At 39.5% G+C, this 12,500-nt stretch overlaps 1 protein-coding gene across 7 annotated transcripts in view; it reads right to left on the reverse strand.

The window, feature by feature from the left end:
• The window catches only part of LOC133621217 (uncharacterized), a 147,435-nt gene that overhangs the window by 44,461 nt on the left and 90,474 nt on the right, over nucleotides 1-12,500 (reverse strand). For 5 of the 7 annotated variants that reach the window (XM_061983185.2, XM_061983189.1, XM_061983190.1 and 2 more), the window contains 2 exons: nucleotides 7,419-7,527; nucleotides 6,621-6,725 (listed from right to left, as the gene is read on the reverse strand). In XM_061983185.2, coding sequence (XP_061839169.1) covers nucleotides 6,621-6,725; nucleotides 7,419-7,527 — 214 coding nt within the window. The remainder of the gene's footprint in view (nucleotides 1-6,620; nucleotides 6,726-7,418; nucleotides 7,528-12,500) is intronic. The other 2 variants (XM_061983192.1, XM_061983191.1) reach the window with 1 other exon arrangement.

The raw sequence follows: 12,500 nt of genomic DNA on the forward strand, positions 1-12,500 counted from the left end.
TTCTAATTTCAAGCATGTTTTACTCAATATAGGTCATCAAATCTCAGCAACAAGCTGTAAAATCTTACTGAGATCATTTAGGACCAAAACCCTTAAAACAAGTAAAACACTCTAACATAAAATCTATTTAGTGAGAAGAATTAACTTATCAGACAGAAAATAAGCAAATATCACCCTTATTTGAGATGTTTAATCTTACTTAGATTTCAGTTTTTGCAGTGAACTTGGTTTATAGAGAATGACTTACAACGACAGGACCTAATCATTTTTTCGTATTAGATTTAAATGTTTAATAAGAAAAGAACCTACCGCAGGGATTCTCAAAGCTGTGGTACAGGTACCACTAGTGGTACGTGGGCACCATTTAGGACAGACCAGGGCAAAATACACATGCGGCCCGCCGAACCTTTAATAATAAAATGATTAATTTTGCAGGTACAGTATACATCTCAGCGTCAAATAGTTTGTGACTTGACAAATGATACCTGCACGCAGGGTAATGTTAGTATCCTAGTTCTTTTTAGCTAATTTTGTAGGTATACACATACCTGCCAACGTTTGAAATCAGAAAAACCTAGTAGCCAGGGTCCAGGGGCCGCAGGCCCCGGTAGGTCCAGGACAAAGTCCTGGTGGGGGGTTCCTTCGCCCCCCGACGCAAAATGATTATTAGCATTCAGACAGGTTAAAATGTTGCTAAAACCATCACTTTTCTATCAGTCACAGTGACTTTTCAAAACAAAAATATTACAGCAAAAATCATATGGGTTGATTGACATGTTTATTCTGTAAGCTAACTTCAATAGTTTGAAATTATTTTGACAGTTAATGCCAGTTATCCTGTCAACCTTTCACAAGACTTCAATTTGTTCATTGAAAGTATAAACAGTATAAACACTTTTTACAGTAAACAAATGGTAAAACAGTACTAAACAATTCCAATTAAAAAAAAATTGGTGTCATTATTAACTTTCTGTCCAAGCTTGTATAATCTACTGCCTTGTTCAATTGTAAAAAAAAATATTCTGTGCCTAAAATTCACATTTCTATCACAATTATCATACTGTAAACATGGTAAGCTAACTTCATTAAAATTAATAGTGCTGTCAATAGCATGGAATTACAATTCAAATGTAGTTTTTTTGTAAGCCTTTCAAAAGAATTTAAAATATGAAAAATTAATGAAAATTAATTCAAGCCATCAGACACTTGAAAAGTGGCACATCACATCTCTAATGTAATCATTTTAACTTTTCAACAGAAATAGCACTGCAAAAATATTAAGGACATACTTCTGTATTTTGGTAGTTATGCTGTCAACATTTAACAAGATTTCTTCAACTTGGACTTGAAAGCATAAATAGTATAAACACTTTTAACAGTATAACAGTACTAAACAATTCCAATAGATAACATTAGTGTCATTACCTTTTTGTGGCTAAAATCCGAAAAACGTTGAAAGTTTTCCACTTGTATCGCTAGCAACGGCATTAGACTTGTGTTTTTTTGTCCCAACGTGGTCTTTTACATCGCTAATTCCTCCGTGTCCGACCGAAAAATCTTGTCTGCACAAGGTGCAATTCGCGTAGTTTTCACCCTTTTTGGAACGGATAATTATTCCCGGATAGGCTTTTGAATATTCTTCACGGAATGACTGCAGTTTTCTTTTCGGTTTAAGACTCGTTTGCGATTTTTCTCCGGCTGATTCCATGATCGTTCGCTCGTTTGGAAACAATGGCAACAGGTGCCTCGTGCTTGGCAGCGGTGCTATAAATAGCCTCGCGCATGGCATTCGGAATGGCTCGATAGGAAGTTACGGGAAGCAGTGTCGATTGTCATTGTTGTTACGCGATTTCGTGAATAAAACTTTTAAAAAAAAATTTTTTTTAATTAATGAAAAACCATATTTTTTATCACTGCAACCGTAACCCGGAATAGGTTGATGAAAACCGTACTAATTACGGGAAAACCGGAGTAGTTGGCAGGTATGTATACACCTCAGTCATAGTTTAGTACGGGGGTCGGCAACCCGTGGCTCTTGAGGATTTTCAAAATTGTATGAAAAATTGAAAAAGATGAGGGGAAAAAAATATATTTTTTGTGTTAATATGGTTTCTGGAGGAGGACAAACATGACACAAACCTCCCTAATTGTTATAAAGCACATTGTTTATATTAAACATGCTTCACTGATTCGAGTATTTAGCGAGCGCCGTTTTGTCCTACTAATTTTGGCGGCGCTTGAACTCACCGTAGTTTGTTTACATGTATAACTTTCTCCGACTTTCTAGGACGTGTTTTATGCCACTTCTTTTTCTGTCTCATTTTGTCCACCAAACTTTTAACGTTGTGCATGAATGCACAAAGGTGAGTTTTGTTGACGTTATTGACTTGTGTGGGGCGCTAATCAGACATATTTGGTCACTGCATGACTGCAAGCTAATCGATGCTAACATGCTATTTAGGCTAGCTGTATGTACATATTGCATCATCATGCCTCATTTGTAGCTATATTTGAGCTCATTTAATTTCCTTTACTTATGTCCTCTGTGTATTTAGTTTATTTTTCCATGTCTAATGACACATTATCTGTATGTAATGTTGGCTGCATTTCTGATAGTTGTTTGTGTGCCATGTTGTTCCAGACCACAGCAAACTTGGACACACACATCTATACCGTTGGCCACTCTAAGACAGTAATTTCCAGGAGTTATCTCAGCCTCTTAGGAGTTTTGCTAATGTTTTCCAATGTTGTAAAAATGTGTCGAACAAATACTAAATTTCAACATTTCTGTCAACGAAGATTTATGTCAGCCAGCGACACATTGTCATTTTGATAGTACCGTATTTTCCGCACTATAAGCCGCACCTAAAAACCACAAATTTTCACAAAAGCTGACAGAGCGGCTTATAACCCGGTGCGCCTTATATATGGATTAATATAAATATTTATTTTCATAAAGTTTCGGTCTCGCAACTACAGTAAACAGCCGCCATCTTTTTTCCCCGTAGAAGAGGAAGCGCTTCTTCTTCTACGGTAAGCAACCACCCGCCCCCGTAGAAGAAGAAGCGCACGGGTATTACGTTTCATTTCCTTTGTGTGTTTACATCTGTAAAGACCACAAAATGGCTCCTACTAAGCGACACGCGTATAACGCAGAATTTAAACTTAAGGCAATAAGTCATGCCGAAGAACACGGAAATAGAGCAGCAGCAAGAGAATATAACATAAGCCGGCCATTTTGGATCCCGTATTCGCCCAACTTTTTAATTCGGACACCGAAGGAGAAGAATTCGAGGGATCTATGAATGAAGAATAACTTCAGAAAGTGAGCGTTATGTTTATTTTGTGTGTTGTGACATTAACGTTCGAGCAACATTAAGTTATTGATATTTACTATGTTTGTGATTGCACATTTGCACATTACCGTACATTTTGGGAGTGAACAGAGTTGTTAGAACGCTGGTTTTTAATATATTATTAAAGTTTGACTGACCTATCTGTTTTTTTGACATTCCCTTTAGCGCAGTTAGATGCGGCTTACAACACCGGGCGTCTTATAGGTGGACAAAGTTTTGAAATATGCCGTTCATTGAAGGCGCGGCTTATAACCCAGGGCGGCTTATGGTACGGAAAATACGGGGCTAATATAGCTAATTAGCCACTTACATCATGTGTTGCCATCATTATAACACTTATATAAGTCTTTTAATTTTTTGCAGCTCCAGACAGATTACTTTTTTGTACTTTTTGTCCAATATGGCACTTTCAACATTTTGGGTTGCCGACCCCTGCACTAGTGGTACGTGGGCTCCATCTAGGGCAGACCAGGGCAAAATACGGCCCGCGGGCTACATGTGGCCCATTAAGATTTTCAATCCGGCCCGCCGAACCTTTAATAATAAAATGCTTAATTTTGCAGGTACAGTATACATCTCAGCGTCAAGTACCGTATTTTCCGCACTATAAGGCGCACCTAAAAACCACAAATTTTCTCAAAAGCTGACAGTGCGCCTTATAACCCGGTGCGCTTTATATATGGATAAATATTAAGATTCATTTTCATAAAGTTTCGGTCTCGCAACTTCGGTAAACAGCCGCCATCTTTTTTCCCGGTAGAACAGGAAGCGCTTCTTCTTCTACGCAAGCAACCGCCAAGGTAAGCACCCGCCCCCATAGAACAGGAAGCGCTTCTTCTTCTACTGTAAGCAACCACCCGCCCGCGTAGAAGAAGAAAAAAAAGCGCGGATATCACCGTACGTTTCATTTCCTTTGTGTGTTTACATCTGTAAAGACCACAAAATGGCTCCTACTAAGCGACAGGTATCCGGTTCATGAAAAGACGCAATCTCTCCATCCGCACACGGATTACTATTTCACAGCAACTGATATTCCTGTGAACCGCACTGTGGATACAACGGGAGCACGTACGGTGAATATTCGCACCACAGGGAATGAGAAGTCATCCTTCACTGTGGTTCTAGCTTGCCATGCTAATGGCCAGAAACTTCCACCCATGGTGATATTCAAAAGGAAGACCTTGCCAAAAGAGACCTTTCCAGCCGGCGTCATCATAAAAGCTAACTCGAAGGGATGGATGAAGAAAAGATGAGCGAGTGGTTAAGGTAAGTTTAAGTTTACGCGAAGAGGCCGGGTGGCTTTTTTCACGCAGCTCCGTCCATGTTGATATACGTATGTTTGTGATTGCACATTTGCGTACATTTTGGGAGTGAACAGAGTTGTTAGAACGCTGGTTTTTAATATATTATTAAAGTTTGACTGACCTATCTGACTGTTTTTTTGACATTCCTTTAGCGCAGTTAGATGCGGCTTACAACACGGGGCGGCTTATAGGTGGACAAAGTTTTGAAATATGCCGTTCATTGAAGGCGCGGCTTATAACCCAGGGCGCCTTATGGTGCGGAAAATACGGTATTTTGTGACTTGACAAATGATACCTGTACGCATGGTAATGTTAGTATCCTAGTTTTTTTTAAGCTAATTTTGTAGGTATACACCTCAGTCATAGTTTAGTACTTGATACATGTTAACATTACCATGCTTGCATTTTAAAATCATTTTTCAGGTACACACCTCAGAGTACTATATTTGGTACTTGATGCAGGGAACAACTGTAGTGTGTTTCTAAAAATAATTTAAAAAATAATAATTTCCCTTGTGGATCTATAAAGTTTGTCTAAGTCTAGGTGTGTCCATATTGTGTTCAATTAACTGAATTTACAAGAGGTGGACTCCAATGAATAAAGACGATTAGGATGTACCAGAGCTTAATTATGAGGTTTATGGCAAAGCAATACCGTATTTTTCGGACTATAAGTCACAGTTTTTTTCACAGTTTGGCCGGGGGTGCGACTTATACTCAGGTGCGACTTATGTGTGAAATGATTAGCGTAAAATATCAAATAGTATTATTTACGTAAGAGACTAGACGTATAAGATTTCATGGGATTTAGCGATTAGGAGTGACAGATTGTTTGGTAAACGTATAGCATGTTCTATATGTTATAGTTATTTGAATGACTCTTACCATAATATGTTACGTTAACATACCAGTTGGTTATTTATGCCTCATATAACGTACACTTACTCAGCCTGTTGTTCACTATTCTTTATTTATTTTAAATTGCCTTTCAAATGTCTATTCTTGGTGTTTGCTTTTATCAAATACATTTCCCCCAAAAATGCGACTTATATATGATTTTTTCCTTCTTTATTATGCATTTTCGGCCGGTGCGACTTATACTCCGGAGCGACTTATACTCCGAAAAATACGGTACTTAGATTTATAATACTTTTTCATTCTAAACTTGAACGTTTTTTATCGTTTAATGAATTTGAAAACACTATTTGGGGTGTTGAGTGTAGCATTTTGAGGAGAAAATTTATTTAATCCATTTTGGAATAAGGCTGTAATGTGAAAAAAGAAAAAACGTGATTACCGCATTTTTCGGAGTATAAGTCGCACCGGAGTATAAGTCGCACCTGCCAAAAATGCATAATAAAGAAGGAAAAAAACATACATAAGTCGCACTGGAGCCCGGCCAAACTATGAAAAAAACTGCGACTTATAGTCCGAAAAATACGGTACTGTGAATATTTTCCGGATCCACCTGCTACATCAAATGAACTGAAAAATCATGTACTTTCAGCTCGAGTGGACTCGACAACGATGTCATATCCACCACCAAGACCACCACCAGCACACCAAGCCACCGACAGAAAGGTGGAGGGAGACACGAGACGTGAAAATGCCACAAGGAGATGTCAACTTATGAGCTGATGAAACAATTACGTACCAAACAATATAGCAAAGCATGGCCCAGTGACTTCAAGATGAAGGAAGCTTGATCCAAAATGCAGAGACGACTTAAACCCAAATGAATCAAATCAAAAAACCACGATGCAGACGAGACCGACAAGTGTGAGAGTGTTGGGGAGGTGTGTGGCAAATGACCAAACACCAAGCACAGGCAGGCAGGCAGGTCACCAGAGACGATTATAACAATAAAAAGAAATTCAACAAAAACCAGGTTAGGGGAAAGTGAAGGAGGAATGAGGAGGGGAAGGAAGCCTGGAGGACATTGACGTCGGGTCGTCCTTACTTCTGTTGGGGGAGTTCCAGAGCGTGGCAGAGGACTTGGACAGCCTGTTGTTAATGACAGGGTCCACCTGTCTGGGCAAGTTGACCGTGGAGGCCGAGCATCTGCCTGCACCGGAGAGAACGCAACACACAACATCTGTTCACATGAAGACCTGGGTGCGGGTGGCCTCTCACCGGCCCCGACTGTTGACTGGAAAAAGATGGGGCTGCCCGGGCCCTTAATCTGAAAGGTTAGGGACGCACCCTTCCCTTGAATCAGTACATTATCTCATGGAGGACGCATCGCTATTCCCAATTGCTCAAAGGGGGAGGGAAGGATTTTAAGGAACAGTGTGGGAAGGGTTTAGTTTAGTCAGACGGATTTGCCATAGTCCTGATGCAAAGAGTTGGAATGAAACCAACACACACAAATTATCAAAACTACTCCTGCTGGGGGATTGAAAAAAGGCAGCGAGTCACGTGTTTGTGCCGAGGGGGCACGGGAGTTCAGTCTGAAAAAGAGGGCACGGACCTCACAGCCCCTTGCTGTTCACACGACTCGTCTAATGAAACAGACTTGCGCCAACTACTTGTCAGATCAATCTTTTCACAGGACAATTGCAAGCACCGACGTCATCTGTGGGACCTCTGTACTCCGCCCTCGCAACCGCAAACGCCTCCTAGACTCTTTCTTAAAATTGCATCAGTTGGCCACAAACTAGGGTGAGTAACACTGCTCGGATTTAACCGGGAGTTAAGTTGCAGTTTGTCTCATGGTATTCGGCACCTGGAAGTTTAAAAATGTTCATCCCGAACTTACTTTCTCTGCGGGAGGTCTGGTTGAGTCCGCCGGCCCAGGACCACCTCTGCTGACGGATCTCGGCCCACGTCTTTTTTGTCGACCTCTTGATAGCTGCCTCGTATCGCTCCTGCAGCAGAATAGCCAAGAACAATCAAAACTACGTCCCAACAAATGTTCAAATGGGTTCTCTCACCGTTTGGTGCCTTTTAAGTGAACAGTACTTTGTTTTCCCCACATGTATGTTTACCACTGTAACTAAACATAGTAAACACGTTCCACTTAGTTCACTCGAAAACTTCTAAAAGAACTGCATAGTTTGTTTTTTTTGATTGTTTTTTGTTGTTTTTTTTCAATTTGTCACACTTTTATTATTTCATTATTTTTATTTTGCAATTTTTACTTTTTATTCGAACCCTATTACCGTATTGCTTTTGCACTGTCTTGTTTAGCTCATTCATTGTTTATGTTCTTTGTTTGTTTTTGTTTTGTTTTTTGCTCTATGCTTTTTTAACCTGTAAAGCACTTTGGTCCAATTTAAAGGGGAACATTATCACCAGACCTATGTAAGCGTCAATATATACCTTGATGTTGCAGAAAAAAGACCATATATTTTTTTTAACCGATTTCCGAACTCTAAATGGGTGAATTTTGGCGAATTAAACGCCTTTCTAATATTCGCTCTCGGAGCGATGAAGTCACAACGTGGCGTCACATCGGGAAGCAATCCGCCATTTTCTCAAACACCGAGTCAAATCAGCTCTGTTACTTTCCGTTTTTTCGACTGTTTTCCGTAACTTGGAGACATCATGCCTCGTCGGTGTGTTGTCGGAGGGTGTAACAACACGAACAGGGACGGATTCAAGTTGCACCAGTGGCCCAAAGATGCGAAAGTGGCAAGAAATTAGACGTTTGTTCCGCACACTTTACCGACGAAAGCTATGCTACGACAGAGATGGCAAGAATGTGTGGATATCCTGCGACACTCAAAGCAGATGCATTTCCAACGATAAAGTCAAAGAAATCTGCCGCCAGACCCCCATTGAATCTGCCGGAGTGTGTGAGCAATTCAGGGACAAAGGACCTCGGTAGCACGGCAAGCAATGGCGGCAGTTTGTTCCCGCAGACGAGCGAGCTAAACCCCCTATCGACCCTAGCTTCCCTGGCCTGCTGACATCAACTCCAAAACTGGACAGATCAGCTTTCAGGAAAAGAGCGCGGATGAGGGTATGTCTACAGAATATATTAATTGATGAAAATTGGGCTGTCTGCACTCTCAAAGTGCATGTTGTTGCCAAATGTATTTCACATACCAATCGTTGGTTAGAAGGCGATCGCCGAATTCATCCTCGCTTTCTCCCGTGTCGCTGGCTGTCGTGTCGTTTTCGTCGGTTTCGCTTGCATACGGTTCAAACCGATATGGCTCAATAGCTTCAGTTTCTTCTTCAATTTTGTTTTCGCTACCTGCCTCCACACTACAACCATCCGTTTCAATACATTCGTAATCTGTTGAATCGCTTAAGCCGCTGAAATCCGAGTCTGAATCCGAGCTAATGTCGCTATAGCTTGCTGTTCTTTCCGCCATGTTTGTTTGTGTTGGCTTCACTATGTGACGTCACAGGAAAATGGACGGGTGTATATAACGATGGTTAAAATCAGGCACTTTGAAGCTTTTTTTAGGGATATTGCGTGATGGGTAAAATTTTGAAAAAAACTTCGAAAAATATAATAAGCCACTGGGAACTGATTTTTAATGGTTTTAACCATTCTGAAATTGTGATAATGTTCCCCTTTAAAAAATTGTTGTAAACGTGCTATATAAATAAAGTTGCCTTGCCTTGCCTTGCCAGGGATGGCAAGAAACAAAGCAGAAAAAAAGAAAACCAAACATTAAAATCTAAGGGGGCTTTCACCCCTTAAACATTAACAAATCTTGTAGTAGTGCCTGTAAAACATATTTCAATCCAATCTTCCTTCTGCAGAAAAGAGTTACTGGTAATGCTTACAGGGAACCCTCAAACTCAATTACTTATTAAAATGTCATGAACTGGCAGAGTATAATATCCTAAAACAACAACAATTCTACCAAACAACATTCAAAACAGATTTATAAAAAGAGAAAGTAAGTATAATCTGAAAGCAACTTTAATAAATCTAGATTTCGAACAGTGATAATGGAAATAAGTATTTCAATCAGAGGTGTTAGTTTACTCTTGACAGTGGATTAAAACAATGTAAATCTCTTTGTATTAAAAAAAATAATTTATAAGTCATTATGATTATTATTATTATTTTATTATTGGTTTAATTGTTGTAAAATGAAAATATGGCTTTGTAGTCGCCAACATTGACAGTCAATTGTTGCATTTGTGAAAATAGGGGGCAGATATTATATGTTTTTAACTTCTTTTTGCGCCTTTTCTGTTACGATCCGCTGCCCGGATCATAGTTTGTTTATGTTTGAGTCACGTGTTTTCAGCACCTTGAGTTTTGTTTGTTTCTGTTGCCATGACGGCAGATTGTACGCACCTGCCTCTGGTTAGTGTTCGGGACGCGCACCTGTTGCCCGGGCACTAATCAGAGGGCTATTTAGTCTTTGCCCTGGCCTCACTCGGTCTGGCTTCCTAGTTTGTTCCCATACAACTGATAACGACTACTTAGATTTCATGCTATGCTATTTTTGCCTGCTAGCTCCCACGCTAGTCCTTTTGTTTTGCCTTTTGTGCTACGTGCATGTCTTTTGTTTGTTCATCGAATGATTTATATTTTAAATAAATCATTTTCCTACCTGCAAGCTGTGTCCGAAGCCGTCTGCATCCTTGGGAGAACCACACCCGCATCATGATGCGACCAGGTCGTCACATTTTCATTCATATTTTACTTTGATGTTATGTTGATTATTTATTTTTATCTTATTCCTTTGTTGATTTTTTATGAATGACTTTTTTTTATAAATGGACACTTATTAATCTACTTGTTAATTTCCTGTAAATATCTGCTTACCATATTTTCCGCACTATAAGGCGCACCTACAATGAATGGCGTATTTTAAAACTTTGTTCATATATAAGGCGCACCTCATTATAAGGTGCATAGAATAGACGCTACAGTAGAGGCTGGGGTTACGTTATGCATCCCGCAGTTGCGAGACCTGTTGTGGCTCAATATTGGTCCATATATAAGGCGCACCGGATTATAAGGCGCACTGTCAGCTTTTAAGAAAATTGGAGGTTTTTAGGTGCGCCTTATAGTGCGAAAAATACGGTACTTTCTGCTATAACAAGCTTCCATCTATACTTCTTAAACTTTACTAAGCACTTATCTATTGGTGTTGTTTAAAGCTAGCTAAGCGGTTAGCATGGCTCTTAGCATGCCTGCTCCTGGCTTGCTTTCGGTGTGTAACATGTTCATGGTACTTGGTAATGATACTTAAGATGCTAAGTAATGCATTCCATAATCAAAGTGATGATTATTATCTTAAGTGAGTGGCGTTTGTTATCGCTTTAAAAAGGCATTAATCGGCAATGGCAATCACATACTTTTCCACAAATATCGTCCGATACCGATCAGCGCGCTACCCTAGGTATTGGTCTATTGGAGTTAAACATTTCAGGATTTTTTTTCCCTCCGTTATACAAAACATATATCTACTGCAGAGGAAACTGGTTCTCAGGGGGATTTGAGACAACCCTCATTATATATATTTTTTTAAATCCCCGTCTATGGAAAAATATTTGTAAGACAAAATAATTTTTTTTCACTTAAAATCAGTTTTTGCACTAAACCAGGGGTCGGCAACCCAAAATGTTGAAAGAGCCATATTGGACCCAAAATACAAAAAAAAAAATCTGTCTGGAGCTGCAAAAAATTAAAAGCCATATTACATACAGATAGTGTGTCATGAGATATAAATTGAATTAAGAGGACTTAAAGGAAACTAAATGACCTCAAATATAGCTACAAATGAGGCATAATGATGCAATATGTACATATAGCTAGCCTGAATAGCATGTTAGCATCGATTAGCTTGCAGTCATGCAGTGACCAAATATGTCTGATTAGCACTCCAACAAGTCAATAACATCAACAAAACTCACCTTTCATGCACAACCTTAAATGTTTGGTGGACAAAATGAGACAGAAAAAGAAGTGGCATAAAACACGTCCTAGAAAGTCGGAGAAAGTTATACATGTAAACAAACTACGGTGAGTTCAAGGACCGCCAAAATTAGTAGGACAAAACGGCGCTCGCCAAATACTCGAATCAGTGAAGCATGTTTAATATAAACAGTGTGCTTTATAACAATTAGGGAGGTTTGTGTCATGTTTGTCCTCCTACAGAAACCCTATTAAAACAAAAAATAGATTTTTTTCCCCTCATCTTTTTCCATTTTTCATACATTTCTGAAAAAGCTCCAGAGAGCCACTAGGGCGGCGCTAAAGAGCCGCATGCGGCTCTAGAGCCGCGGGTTGCCGACCCCTGCACTAAACATTTCATAGTTGATTAACTTGATTTAAAACAGCCATGCTCCATAAAAATAATAAAAATTGATTATATTCATAGAGGGCTTTTTTTCAATGACTGAAAGTGAGAACCCATTATTTAGTCACATATGGTGGTAAGCTACAGTTGTAGCCACAGCTGCCCTGGGGTAGATTGACAGAAATGTGGTTGCTCATTCAACCAACTGCCTCTCCCACCACCACCTAACAGTCATTCCCATTCATACACCAGAGTGAGTGACACTGGGAGCAAAGTGGGTGAAGTGCCTTGCCCAAGGACACAACAGCAGTGACTAAAAAGGCCAAAGCTGGATTTTTGTACCGGGAATAGTCAAGTTTCTGGACGGCCACTCTACCATCTTTCTGTTTTGAGTGGGTATCTCCAAAACCCAAAACCAGTGAAGTTGGTAAGTTGTGTAAATCGTGAATAAAAACAGAATACAATGATTTGCAAATCCTTTTCAACTTATATTCAATTGAATAGACTGCAAAGAAAATATATTTAAAGTTTGAACTGAGAAACACTTTTTTTTTTTTTTTTTTTTTTTTTTACAAATAATCATTAACTTAGAATTTAATGGCAGCAACACATTGCAAAAA

Source organism: Nerophis lumbriciformis, linkage group LG21 (assembly GCF_033978685.3).
Source record: "Nerophis lumbriciformis linkage group LG21, RoL_Nlum_v2.1, whole genome shotgun sequence".
Classification (NCBI taxonomy): Eukaryota; Metazoa; Chordata; class Actinopteri; order Syngnathiformes; family Syngnathidae; genus Nerophis; species Nerophis lumbriciformis.